Source organism: Acanthopagrus latus, chromosome 7 (assembly GCF_904848185.1).
Source record: "Acanthopagrus latus isolate v.2019 chromosome 7, fAcaLat1.1, whole genome shotgun sequence".
NCBI classification, from domain to species: Eukaryota; Metazoa; Chordata; class Actinopteri; order Spariformes; family Sparidae; genus Acanthopagrus; species Acanthopagrus latus.
In genome coordinates, this window is record NC_051045.1 from 9,550,115 (window position 1) to 9,564,512 (window position 14,398).

The window sequence follows — 14,398 nt, forward strand, 5'->3', positions numbered from 1 at the left end:
GTGATGATGTGCACTGTGAAAACACACCATTTATTTTTTGGTCTTACACCTCCTTTGCTTCATAGACTCAGTCCATTTGTTTGGATCATTTATTTTTCCTTCCTGGGATGCCTTATAACCTGCTTGCCTCAGTTAGTGTGCATGCATGGGTTGCCTGCCTCTGATCCTGCCCCTTTGTGGAAGCCAGCGATCTCCTGTTTTTTTTTTTTTTTGGTCATGTTATATGACCAATATACACTTTTACCTTCAAACAAGCATGACTCTACTAATCCCCTCCTCTGACCCCCCCCTTGTCACCTGTCTCTGTCTTTTCATTCAATCACATCCAAGCGGTTTTTCATTTGGTTCTTCCTCTCTGTGGCAGGGTCGTAGCTCTGTGAGACACTAGGAAAACTGTACATCTCCTGCAGCCCCTCCTTCTGCCCGGGCCTTTTTCTTTTTCCCCACCCTTATCCACAACTTCTCTTTTAATGTTGTAAGGTTCAGGGAGGAACGTAGCCTTCACAGTCAGAGGTCTGCCGATGGGCTTCACAAGGACTTCTAAAGATGTGGATTTCATTCATTCATCTTTTCCCTCATTCCATGTGTCCATGAGTCCATGTGTTGGGTTGAAGTCTGGGACCCTGAAAATTTCATTCTGCTGTCAAAGACGTCACACGGTCTCTCTCCAGTCTTAGATGAAAGCATGTGCCAAAGGGGGGAAAAAAAAACGCTTTATTAGGAGAATTCGTACCTGGATGTAGTGAGCAGTGTCGGACCCCAGGAAAAAAAAAGAAAAGAGGGGGAAAGTGTTCAGGCCTGTTGTGAAGTCTGCACAAAAGAGCTTAGTTCCTCCTGCCTTCTGACTACTAGTTGAATGTGTGGATGACGAGTTTGCCTGTCACATCCTCTGCATGTGGAAACTATGCCTCCATTGATTATAACAAGTTGCATGTGTGACTCTTTAGAGGGTTTGGCACACTGACTGCAATGAAGATGAAATGTTGTCTTTTTCTCTTCCCCTGTTAATGTCATTTTTGATGCTCTTAATGGTGTTTTTTTATATAATTACTCTTGTTGCAGATTTACGGTTTCAAGCCAGTTAGCTCCATTGAACAGAGGCTTCCTTCATCTTGAAGATGAAATGCTCCTAGCGTCGCTGCTGCCCACCATGAAAACATTTTTAGTTTCTCATTTGCATGCCCTATAACATTTTGCTACTTGTTTATCTGAAATAAGAAAACTGTGAGTTCATCCTGCTGGTGCCTTTGTAGCTGCAGTTTGGTGGCTGTTGTGCACAGTGTCTCACAGACGTGCTGTTGCCTCTTTTTCCTGCCTGCAGGGGTCCATCATTAGCAGTCCGCACACACGCCGGAGAGCCACCACGCCACGTGAGGGCGCACCACGCGGCCATCCCTCCATCCCTAACTCAGCATCGACCTCCATCCTTGGGTCCCTCTTTGGCAGCAAGCGAGGCAAACCGCCATCCCAGGGCCACCCTCCTTTCCCTCCGCCCGGTCACCCCACACTCATATCCCACAAGCCCCACCCGACCAACCTGCACCACACAGCACAGGTAGCACACCCAGCGCAGGCCCAGCACCACGGCCACCACTCCCACTACTGCCAAGTCCCACAGAACCCGCCGCCTTACCACCACCACCACCACTACCACCCCCCTCCCCACACGCAGTACCACCAGCACCCGGCCTACTCCTCGCACGCACACCAACACGGCCACTCGCAGCACAGCCATTACAGCCAGCATTCCCACCACGCCTCACACTCCCAGCATGCCCCCCACCACCACCACAGTCAGCAAGCGGGTTCGGTACCTGGCGGACCCAAACCCAAACACAGTGGCATCAGCACCGTAGTGTGATGCTCTTATCGCAGAGAGGAGAAGCAAGGAGGGGACTTGATGAAGGAGGGACAATTGCTTACACCAAAGGGACTGACAGCATAGCTCTATGGCCTGTCCACTGTGTTTTACTGCGGCTGTGATGGAAACACACGCAGTCACCTTTTTCACCTCCAGGTCCAACTAATATGCAGGATGGAAATCGGACTCAAATCTTCCACCAGGGGCCTTTTACTAGTTTGCCTGATCATGGGCCTGGCCCCGTCAGGGTTTCGTGTGGGGGGAGGCGGGGGTGGGGAGGGGGTTCTGTACAGGAAGATGCTCTATGTTTTCCACACACACACACACACCGTTTGGCCGCGACGGCTGCAGAGAAAATGTGTTTTTTCTTTTCTCATCAAGCCGCTCCCTACTCCTCCATTCCCTCAATAAACCTGTCTTACCTTCACATAATCAGGAGGGACGACGACCCGAGGCGAGAACACGGCTGACTGTTTTCCTCCGTCGCAGCGATTGGCGTCGTCTTCTCGCGCACACAGCCCCCCTCCAGAAGTCAACTTACAACTCTTTTGGTTTTGCAGACCCTTACCATCATATGAATGCAATTTTGTCGTCGCCTCCCGTAGAAGCTCATACGTAGTGAAGATATAATCATTTCACACTAACTCGAATCAAAGGAGAGGTTAAACAACTGAGGCGACCGTCTCAGTCATTGTAGTTCTAGTGCTGTATTTACTGTAGATGACAGCTATATGTGTTGTCTCCTAGCTCTCATAAATAAATGTGCCAATTATTAATGCATAATCTATTTAGTCAAGACTTCATGTACAGTATATTGTGCGTAAAGTAATTTGTAAGATCATACTTACAATTATTATTATCAGCAAAAATGAATTCTATCAGTATTATACTGACTGTGTGGTAACAGGATGTAGATCTGAAAGGAGTGAGTTCCCATTCAGTCCGGCCTATAATCTATTTTTGCCTTTTTCGGATGGATCAGGAGGATGGATGGCAGCTGTTGCATATGGGCCTCAAAACGCTGTGCTGTGTGTCGCGGCTGAAGCCTCAAAGCAGACTTTTCCTGTCAACTCTCTGGAACGTTAAACCGGGCTGGTTGGTTGTTTTAATCTCAGTTTACTACTCATACTGTGGCTGCTTTAAACTGCAAAAATAAAATAAAAAAGTAATGTGGGTTAAGAGTAAAAAAAAGGACAGTAAACGGACCCCTCAGAAGGCGTTGAACATGTCAAGTCTGTTGCCTTTAACGTATGTGACAGCTGCACGTCTCGACTCCTCAAATTTAAAACCACAGAAATTTAAAAAACTTCTTCTTTTGCCTTGTTTCGTAAGTTGTTTTTTTTTTGTTTAAGTCGCCGACGAGGTTCGGCGAGTTAATAAAGAAAATCAGTTCTTACGGTAAAGTATTTTTTTCATCTTTTTTCTACCATATGTGCAATATCTTTGTACTGATTTTGTACATCAAGAACAAGGTGTCCCCTCCAATTTGTGCTTTTTTTTTCCTATTTTTTTTTCCCCTCCATGTTGCGTCATTATTTATTTATATTCCTTTTTTTGTTTTTGTTTTTCGACCCCTGTCAGAGTTGTTTCTTTCTCTGTAAATTTAATGTGTGGCTGTCCTCGTGGTCTTATGAGAGGTACAGACTCCGGAGTTCAGTGGAATGTCTAGTGAGTGATTTTTTGCATGTAATGTTATTAATGTGAGGCTATCCTCTGCACATTGTATAACGAATCAGTGTTACCATAGCAAGTTTAAGTGCAATCATGTTCAGAAAAATGCAGACTTGTACTGAGAGTGAGAGTCTGTTTTCTTTTCTTTTTTTTTTGTCCAGGATGAGATTCAGGTGAAAAAATAACTCTTTTTTTCCATTTAAGAATATATAAATACTTACTTACACAGTTCACAGTGGAAAGAGGAATGTGTGTATATATTTTAATAAAAGGAATATGCTTCTCTTTGGGCTGAACAGAAATATTTTGCTGGATAAGCACATATGGAAGAACACTTTCATTTTTTTCAGGAAATGCAAATATATTCAACAAAATGCAAACTGAACAAAGGAACTGGGTATATGTAAAGAATAACTTTCTACGTTCTACAAATAAGAGTCTATTCTAGTGTGTAAATTAGTGACAGTAAACTGTTTGTCCCAATATTCAGGTTGTAAATGTATTTTAACATTCACAGATAAAATTGAAAAAAAAAAAAAAAAAAAACCCATCGCCATAAGTCAGGCTTTCGCTCACACATCTCTCCTCATGCGAATGAACAAAAAGGACGTTCGGACGACAGACATATCACACTTGGGACGTCAATGATCAGCTGAATGTGTCTTTCCATGGATTTCGTATCTTTGCTATAATTCTGGAATCTTTGGGATGATGTAAAAAACCAAGGAATCTGTTTTTGTTCTGGTGTGTGTTGTAGTGCTTCTATTGTCTTCAGTCATTCTTTGTGAGAAGGTACCCCAACGATGCACTGCATGGATCATCATGTGTCCTATTCACTGTGAGCTGATGGGGAGGGGGGGAGAAAAAAAAATCAGCCTATAAATTTTGACTTCTCGTTTTTGTTTTCTTTTTTTTCTTTTTTTTTTTGGATCAATTTGGGATTTTTTTTCCCTGATGTTGATGTGTTCTTGTTGTTTCCATGTTTGGCTGGTAGTTGTCGCAGCTCAGCATGCATTTCATTAACAAAGCCATTGTTGTAAATTACGGAACATAAAGAACATTGCACTTCTGTTGTTGAGGGCTTTCATCGTGTAAATAATGGGAATTTGATGTGTGCAAGCTGATGAACTGCTTGGAAAGGAGACTTTGTCATTATGAAGCTGTAAAAGGGACCAAGACGGGGGTTAAAAGAACTGTACATAATGTGTATATGATCAGTACTCTATTCTGATATCTGCAGTCAAGATCAGGATGTATATACATCGCCACCTCGTAGATGGATCAGAGGGGTGATTTATGAACATATCGATTGTCTCTGCCTCCGGCTGTCTTGAACTGACATTTGCTGTAGAAAATCAAAAACAGACTGTTAGGAAGTCCGCTGCCATTTACACCCAGCTCTCTTTTCATACATGCACCTCCCCTACCATACACACAAACACAGACACACACACACCCACACACACAGACGAACACACCCACACATCCAGCTGCAAGCTGTTCAGTCTGGCGCGAGACACATTTTAAAAAAGGAAAAAGACAAGAATGGCCTCATTTATATGTGCATTCTGTTTGTACAGTGAGTAGTGAGTCAGTAAGACCCCAGTTATTGTAAAACTTCAACTGTGACAATGTTGAGAACGCAAAATAAACGAATATATGACTTATGGTACGCATGCGTTGTTTCTGCTGTCCTGCACGACATGATATCCATCAGTGTGAATCAAACAAACCTTTTTTTTTTTATTTATTTTTTTTAATTTAATGCATTTCACATTAGTGTCTTATGTCTAGGCTCTCCTATCTTCCCCTTCCAGGCTCCTACATGACTTCCCACTAGTGCAGCAGCATTTCCACTAGAGGGCATGCATCAAAGTGCTCTGAAATGAAAAGGGAAATCTGTACTGCGACACCACCTATGGGTGAAAAGTGTAGCTGCTACACAGCCATGCTGGTAGGATCATGAGTGCAGATGACTGTTCACACTCTCACCTCTCAACTTAAAAATCTTGTAAATTCTTTGTAGATTTTCTTGGATCACTGGTTGTGTCCAACCGTCTTTGCAGCTCAGAGTTTTCTCTTTTGAGCCTCCAGCTCATTCAGAATATATCACAGATAAATTCCAAATTTTCCTAAAGCTGCTCTTGCCCCCAGCTCTATCTCTGCACTGAAGTGCCTCCCATGCTCCCAGCACGGCAGTGGATGTCAGTAATGAACACTGTGTGGGAGAGCTTCAGATAGCCCCCCTCCGCTCTTCCTAATAGATTAACTCTTATCTCCTTTGAGCAGATGGATTCCCTTCATGTCAAGTGCACCAAAAGCGTGCAATGTTATTGGTGCGCTCCTCTTCACTGACGTTGCTCTGTTTTGGGTGTGTGATTATTCAACACGTCAGTTATAAAACGGGGACACGGTGGGCTCAGTGGAACTTCTGAAACGCTCTAAATGCTCGAACGCAACATTGGATTCAAACTCTGGATAAATAATGACATGTGAAGGATGAGTGGCGACACAAGTGACTCCCAAGTCGGATGACCTCAAAAGGTTTGCAGGGTTTTTTTTCTTTAAAAAAAGAGAGCAGTTTGACATCCACTCTGTCATTTAGCTCAGTCTGCATATCTTTGTATTTATTACAGCTAAAGCATGCACAGGGATGTCTCATATCTGCGTCACATGTATTTGTTTTGGCATAAAAACTTAAAGGACAAGTTCACCCAAAAATGAAAGTTAAATCATTAAACGTACTTTGCAGCAAAGCAGCATTGCAGCATTCTCCTAAACAACTTGGAAAAAAGAGAAAACTTGTGCTGCGTGATCCAAGTTTCCCCAACCTTTTTTTTTTCACCACTGATCTGCAGTCGAGCTTGTGCACCATTCTGACGGGGTGTCCTCTGCTTATCGGCGACAGTGAAAATTTTGGTTTTAAAAAGGTTGTAAATAACATCTTTTTAGGGGGATCTTTGGGCTTCTGGAAACCTTCATTTTAGTGGGCCAAGCTGTATGGATCCATTTTATGTCCAGGTGTTTTTTTTTTCTGTCCCCATCAACTTAAATGGTTTAGGAGAATACTGCATTGTTGTTTTTGCAGTGAAACTCTAGAAACCTTTTGTTGACAACAACAAACAACTAACCCTTTTCCAAACTTCCATAGGCATGAAGGTGAGCAGACATTAACAACACTGTCTTTTTCAGGGGACCTTTATCAATGTTAAACTTGTCCTTATACATAGCTTTGTGGACTGTGTCTTGTTTTAGAATGCAGCACTGTAAGCATCTTATAAAGAAATCCTCTCTGTTCCTACGATTATGTAAGCTGCAAATAAACAGCGCAAAGAGGGAATAATCTTTTACTTGTCCCGCAGGATGCTCTCCTGCATAAGCTTGGCTGCTCTGCTTTTCCTGGCCTCATCGAGTGCACTCTCTGCTGGCCAGCCCTGCCTGTGCTCAGCCCTCCTGCCTGCTGGCCTTAAAGTGAACTGCAGCTCCGTGAGCCTCATGGAGCTGACTCATCTGCCCTCAGACACCGTGGAGCTCCATGTGCAGGACAACCGGCTCACCTCCGTGACCCCGGGCCTGTTTGACCGATTCACTGCCCTGAAAAAGGTCTCCCTGTATGGGAATCCCTTCCATTGTGACTGCAGGATCCAGTATCTGAGGAACTGGTTGCTGAAGAACCGGGCCATGGTCTCCAGGGAGCCCACCTGTGCCAGCCCGGGCTCCGTGGCTCTGAGACCCATCACTGAACTGAGTGACAACTTCTTTTCTTCCTGTGCTCCTACAGGCTGCGCTAATGGGATTTATAACACCATGATGGGAGTGTTGCTCTGCTGCATCATTGTTCTGCTTCTGTGGAGTCTGAGACTGGCCAAAACATCCACCATCACCTTGTCCATAGATGAGATACAGTCAGGCGTGGAGGCTGACTCTCTGCACATACAGAGGCCCAAACGCAGGAGGAGGCTGCACACCGGGCTGTCAGAGGTCTCTGACTCCCTCGCTTATCCAGAGGATCTAGAAAAGCCATTCCTAAACATGGAGTTACTGCCGCAGGTGCTGGATGTGCTGCACAAGAAGCACAATATAAAGATAAACCTACCTGGGCGACGTCTTTCTCTACTACAGTGGAATAGCAAATATACTACAAGTGACAAACAGAGCTGAGGTCAGTAAAAGGCAGCTCAACAGATTTCTTTCTGTGGTTTTGTTTTGGGTTTTTTTCTTCCAATAAAGTTGTTTTTAACTCTCCACGTCTCCTTCAGGCTTCTTTTGGGTAACTGCTTTTTTTTTTTTTGTTCCTAATCTTACACTTCAGCCTCATTATATTAAGGGAATTGTTCCTCATTCAGGCGTGGAATGCACCAGATAAAATGAAGAAAAATCTAATTGAAAAGCACGGTTTGCTGTACTTGGCATGCCATAACGAGCTATACTGTAGCAAGAAATAATGTTTTAATAATGTGCTCATACACTTACATTAGGACATTTGAGTTCTGAGAGCTACTTTTGCTTCTAATTGCATTGAAATTGATCCAATTGAAAATGCCCAGATACTCATCTGTCTACGCGTGACATATTCGTCTTACAGCTGATGAGGAGGGAATAACACAAAGACAAATCTGCACTCTGTTGTCTGTCACAGATGCTTAAAGGGGCAGTGTGTCGTTTAGGAGAAGAAATTCAGATGTTGAGTATTTACAATATAATGAGGTACTAATACAACCTCCGAAATATTTATTTTTTCCCTTATTTGAACGAACTAGCTGTTCTCAGAAGAAAATAAGTGGTCCCAGAACACTGTTTGAAGCTAGGAAGGTGGCAGGGTCCGCCACATATAAACAAAGTAAAACAGTGCGAAACTGGGTCAGTGTGTTTATTCAGTTTGTTTAGGGCATAAAAAAAGAAAACTCCTCTCCTCTGATACATTTCTTCCCCATAACAACATAATGCACCTTCAATTATCAAACGCTGTGTCTCATATTTGATGGAAAAAAGACAGAACTTTGCAAAAAGCATTGTGCAACTATTATATTTCCTTTAGTCACAGTATTTACAATGAGTACATTACTACAAATGATCAAATGTAGCGCCGTAACAGCGTTGGATTGGCGTTGTACTTTGTATCTAAATAAAAGTCTTGTTTAGCTTTTCGCCTCCGCAGTTAAAATCTTAAAGCATAAAAATGAGTTTCTACATCATAATAAACAGGTTATGGCAGGATGGTATGGTAACAATTAACAGAGATGAAAGTTTCTGATCTGTGCAAATACTGGTCGAGGCTCTCACCACTAGACAAAATGCAGACAGACTATTAGAGGACAATATTGCACATCAAACAGTTGCTGTTTCTTTTTCTTTCTTTCTCTTTTCTTTTTTTTTAACAATACAAGTATTACTCTTATATTCATGCATAGATTTTCCAGGATAAACGGGTAAACAAATGACTACAAATGCAATAATAAAAGTCCCCTTGGGAATAAAAGGTCAAAACGTTATCTGATGCTTCTTAAAAACGCTTCTTCAATATCTGTAATAAATATAGGATGATTTCAGGATTTGTAATTATCTAAAACGTTACTATCGTCTAAAAAAATACTGAGTAACAGGGTCAAATAAGGCCGTTCTGACACTTCTCCTTAATGAAAGACAGGTAATTGAAGACTATCACAAAAAAACAACGTAAAAAAAGAGCGGTTGACAGTAACGGTTACATGATTCATCTTCTCTAAAGTTTGTCTGAATGTATTGAAAGTTTAAAACATGACCCATGTGTCGTTAATGTTAATGCCCTGTCAGGTGGTTAAACAATGTCCACAGTGTTAGGCTCCTACAGGTTTACGCATTAAGTGGTATACTCAGTTTAGCACTTCCACTCCCTCCCTCTGCGTGGACCCGCACAAAACCTGTTGGCTCAAAACTCTACTGAGGCACAAACTTCTCCTGCTCGAAGATGAGGTCGACGGCATCGGCCACGTCGTGCACGATGAAGCCCGGCTCCACCAGCGCGGGGTCGAATCTGAAGTCCCGGTGCCCGTGGAACACGGTCTCTTTGATGCAGTCGTTTGCGTCAGACGGCACCTCTGCGTTGGGGTTGTACACCCCGGTGCAGACCAGGACAGACTTGCAGGAGGTGGCCGAGGGCAGCGCCAGCTCGCTCTCCAGCAAATTGTCGATCTCCTCCTCCTGGGGCACGGCGGCGGTGGACCCCGTGGCGGCCACCATCTTGGCAATGGCTTTGGGGTTCTTCCTGGCCACCCTCTCCTCCAGGTAGCGGTTGTACAGGTTGGCGCCGTAGATGTCCGTCATAAGGTTGTCTCTGAGGGTGCAGAGGGGGGAGGAGATCGCTCAGCGTACGCACAAAACTGATACCTGCATGTGCATGAACGTGTTCCTTTTCTGCTGTGGTCAAAGGAGCAGCGGACGCGACCGCACAGTGCTGACACACAAATGCAGCCGCACTAGCGCGACAAAAGCAACACTCGTGATGGGAAAAAAACTGAAGTGAAACATGCAAGCTCTGGAGGGAACGCGTGACATGTTCACCGACATGCTTGCGAGACAAACTGACAGGGAGGAGCTCTGCACTTTCATATGATGTTTGTCTGCAGATTACTGAGCAACATCTCAGGCACTCTGTTGGACACTAATTCCAACCTTAATTAAATGTGAGCAAACTCACTTTCCATAAGCTGGCAAATACAAACGAGGTTAACTTAACTGCAGTTTACAGCTCCTGCTCTCCGCCTCCTTTCGTTTTCATTTCATATCAAACTGGCAACAGACAGGGTTTTTTACTTTAACGGATCATTATGAAGAGAATACTGATTGCACAATGTAATGGCTGTAGGATAATTAAACCATCTGCATTTGTATTGATTCACCATGAACCTCGCTTTCACTATGCAGTTCTGTCGGACATGAGAAAAGGAAGGAACTAGTGATTCAGGCAGGTTGGCAGCCTGGCACTGTTTCTATCTGCTGTCACGTCTCTGTCATAGAATTCATAATAGAAAAATCACGTAGAGGAGAAGTAAAGGAAACGATCCGGTCGTCTTTGCAGCAGCGGGGGAAACATAAACACTGCTTGGAAGACCTAAAGGTGAGAAAGTTGCCTGACAACAACCGTGGTGTCTTACCCTATGGCATAAAGGGAAGTGATGGGATGTTTCCATTGCCTCTGCACGGCCTGGCTTCTGATGAGATACTCTGCAAAGTGGTACGTCAGCTCGCTGGGTTTCCCCATGAGAGCGTCGTACTTCAGGTCTTTACCGGTTATCTTCTTGTAGATGTTCTCGAGGCACACGAGAAAAGTCCCGTGGCCAAACCTGAGACAAGCAGTGGAAGACAAAAGGACACTGTGCTTTAGCCGCTGATGTTGATAAATGAAATCCTTCTTTCAAATCCTCTGTGACGGTGCTGATTTTCAAAGGTTACCGTGGCGAATGTGCCTCGGCCATCCACATGAGGTCCATGTTGCAGGCCAGCAGGGGGAGGTGAGGATTATTTTGGGTGTTGTGAACACTGCCGAGGTTACCGTTGGTCAGCAAAACGTCCACTATCAGCTGCAGGTTGGTCTCCCATCGAATCGGTTCCCCAAACAAGACCACAGCTGCATGTGGAGGTCAAAGATTGACATAAAATCTTGTAGATGTCAACAACTCAACACACAACTGACGAACCTTTGTGGTGAAACCAGAGGTGGGTGCTCTTACCTTCTACCTTGGGAAGGTTGCCAATAGGATTGGACTGAAATAAAAGAGGAGACATTAAACATGTGTTGTTGTATCAAACTGAAAAACAGTTTGACGCTTTTTTTTAATCGACACATTTCTGCACCAGATTTCTGAATCTCACCGGCAGTTTGGGTCTCCGGTTGTGATCCACCATGTCCAGCAACGGGAACGATTCCCTCAGCATGTCAATACTGACAACATTTTTAAAGCCCACACTAGAGACAGCGCGTTAAGGACAAATGAAGAGCAGCACGTATGTTTAAATGGGTCACAAACAGTCAACATAACAAGGAAAAGCCTCAAGGATACTTTTTAGCAATTTCCAGAACCGGCCCCTGTCCGGACACCAGCACACACTTGTCATGAAACTTCTTAAGCATCCTCAGGGGACTGTGGGACATGATGACCTGATCCTGTGTAATCTGGAAACAGACATTTTAGTAGCACAAGTGAGAAGGGGCCCCATCCAAAATTACACATTCATGAAGCCTCTTTAACAGTTTCTTTGATAACTCACAGGGACTCCCAGGATGTGAGACAGCTGGTCCGCTTTCGTCTGCCGGAGGCAATTCCCTGCGTTTGTGACAAAAACAACCGGCACCAAAAACTGTCCCTGAGAGTCGACCAGCTTCTCGAATGACTTTTTTGCGGCGGGGAGTGGCATCCTCCCACGGACGAGCACGCCATCGATGTCGAACAGCAGTCCGAAGCGTGGCTGTGGCTGTGGGACAGATGCAGGTTTGTCAGCCAAAACTGAAGGCAAGATATCAAGAGACAATGCGGGGGAAAGAACAAAACAAAACAAACAGCACAGCAAGAAGAAAATGGAGGCTTTGTAAAGAATGATCAGAACAGGGGTGACATGGGGGATCCGCTGAACACCTTCAGTGGCTTGAACGTGGCACTGCTTCACACAGAGAGGGACAATCACAATACTGAATGACTTATATGTACTTTCTGATTGTGTCATGTCTGTTCATATTGCTTCCACACATTGACAGGGGCTGACTCTACACCATGACATCATCACATGGGCCCTTTATTATTTCTGCAACACACAGGGCAGCCATAGAGAAAGCCATGGTGGGAGATCCATGGTGACACAGCAGCAGCAGCAGTACACTGGGGGTGTTTGGCTGCGTTCACGTCCTGTTATCACAACATCTACCCACACATGTACATAAGATCCTTCAGGCTGCTTGTTTTTCTGCTGTTGCTGGGGCCCAGAGAGCAAACCAGGAACACACTGTCTCAGCTATTGTTTATCTCATGAGGGGTTAGACAAACTATAAGCTAAATCTGCTGCTGTTCTCCCTGATGCCAGCTCCCCCCCTGCTGCTGCTGCCGCCGCCGCTGTTTCCTCCTCCTCCTCCTCTTCCTCCACATCTGAGAAAGTTGCATGCAACACTGTCTGCAACGTCGATCTGACACATTTTTTTTTAAACTCCAGACACAGTTCAGTACAAAGTATCGCCTTGTCAACAGTGAATCCACAGCCTGAGCCCGGGCAGGGCAGGGCGCAGCAGCAGCAACAGCTCGGACCGTACCTTGCTATTAGAATGAGTTCCGCAAAACCCGCACCGAGAACCGACAGTCCCAGCTTTTCGTCTGGCTTGACGGTTACTCAGGGTGTGCAGGCCCCGGTAAAACGACAGGAGTCCCCTCATCTTATTTACGGTAACAGAAAAAAAAAGAAAAAGAAAGAAGAGAAAGCAAATGGAGCCCGCACGAAGCCTGAAGCCGGCTCGCTCCGGCCGCGCTTTGCCTGGTGATCTGCTTGTGTTCTTTTCTTTTTTTTCCTCCTCTTCCTCAGTATGTTTTCTCGCCTGTGATTTGACTGGGCGAGACTCGATGACGACATATGAGGAGTAGGAGGGTCTCCGAGCCGCAGCTCAGCCGGAAGGAGCCGGAGGAGCCGCATCTGCACCGCCGCAGCAGCAACCCCCGCTGCCATTTTAGACACCGAGGTGGAGCCTCACGAGACACTGGTGCGCACGAGCTCCTCCGCGGATCGCAGCGGCACGCACACAAGCAAAAAAAGCGCCTACATCACCGTCTCCTTCACAGTCCTCTGCCCTGTGTGTGTGTGTCACCACCGCTGTATTGATCTATATACGTGTCATGGTTGGCGGTTTATTTGCAGCATGGCGCACAACATGGATCCCGACGTACCTTCTCCATTTTACCTTCAGGACGCAAAACCAGTTTGGTTCGGCGGCTCTGTGTGACACGCAGCGGGCTGCCCTCGTGTTCTGGATGCGCCGCGAGGACAGGAAACTGACACCGTCTCCCACAGGACGAACAGTCTCCAGATCTCCATTCTAAGCAACACCCTTTTTTTAAACAGAGGGGTGGTTGCACACATGAATGGAAGGGGAGAAAAAAATTCACAAAAGGACAAATACATGAAGATGAAGTGTTTGCAAACCAAACACATTAAAGGGGTTTTCACACTGTCGTTAACCCAGGGACCTTATTAAGCCCTGGACTAAGGAAACTCCTATTTTAGCCAAAAGTTTGCTGGCCTGCTCTGGAGAAGAGTTATCCCCCTGAAAATCTACTCAAACTGAGGTTGAAATAAACAGTAGACATAATATATTCTAGTGCAGGTCAACCCTGGGTTAACAATGTGTGAAAAGGGGCAAATATCCAAGGGTCAACTCCTCGCCCAATGCAAAGGCCAGCTGAGGACTAAGAGGCCCTTAAAAAGGCAGAAGAGTCACCTTCCAATAATGAACTAGAAATTTTACTGAACTTTTTAAATTTTACTGGCTGCACAATTATAATGGAAACACACATGGTTGGATTGTAGCCATTCAAAGTAACAAAAAGACACCGCGATGGTTAGCCCAAATACGGTATACTGATAACCTACAGGTATAAACTAGATTTGGCAGATTACTTGTACTTACATCTGCAGGACAGGGTCAAAAAATGATTTGCACTAAAATGCAGTTATACCAAAAATAATTAAGGGTTAGAGTCTGAGGATCAAGATTTGCAGGCCAGGGCATCTCTGCAGCACTACATTATAATCCTATTTGCCTCATTTTACTTTGCATCTTGCATTTAAGATTAAATTTCGATGTGTGCACCCCAGCTGTAAAGGAAAAAGGCATCTCAAAAAGAACAAGCA

At 44.8% G+C, this 14,398-nt stretch overlaps 3 protein-coding genes across 11 annotated transcripts in view; 2 read left to right on the plus strand and 1 right to left on the minus strand.

The window, feature by feature from the left end:
* The window catches only part of LOC119022641 (IQ motif and SEC7 domain-containing protein 1-like), a 101,104-nt gene extending 95,900 nt beyond the window's left edge, over positions 1-5,204 (plus strand). For 8 of the 9 annotated variants that reach the window (XM_037103744.1, XM_037103745.1, XM_037103746.1 and 5 more), the window contains one exon: positions 1,322-5,204. In XM_037103744.1, the coding sequence (XP_036959639.1) occupies positions 1,322-1,861 (540 nt within the window). In that variant the 3' untranslated portion in view covers positions 1,862-5,204. The remainder of the gene's footprint in view (positions 1-1,321) is intronic. The other variant, XM_037103751.1, reaches the window with a different exon arrangement.
* Positions 5,205-5,920: 716 nt separating this feature from the next.
* gp9 (glycoprotein IX (platelet)) lies at positions 5,921-7,770 on the plus strand. Its single transcript, XM_037104707.1, has 2 exons — positions 5,921-6,076; positions 6,895-7,770. The coding sequence occupies exon 2, from the start codon at positions 6,896-6,898 to the stop codon at positions 7,691-7,693; it is 798 nt and encodes a 265-aa protein (XP_036960602.1). The 5' UTR covers positions 5,921-6,076; position 6,895; the 3' UTR covers positions 7,694-7,770.
* A 618-nt stretch (positions 7,771-8,388) lies between these two features.
* Positions 8,389-13,361, minus strand: LOC119022304 (haloacid dehalogenase-like hydrolase domain-containing 5). The gene is made up of 8 exons (XM_037103018.1): positions 12,810-13,361; positions 11,780-11,983; positions 11,572-11,684; positions 11,384-11,477; positions 11,242-11,275; positions 10,964-11,138; positions 10,666-10,854; positions 8,389-9,845 (listed from the first exon to the last, which is right to left on the minus strand). Exons 1-8 carry the CDS (start codon positions 12,927-12,929, stop codon positions 9,449-9,451), a joined length of 1,326 nt encoding a protein of 441 aa, XP_036958913.1. The 5' UTR covers positions 12,930-13,361; the 3' UTR covers positions 8,389-9,448.
* Between the last annotated feature and the right edge of the window lie 1,037 nt (positions 13,362-14,398).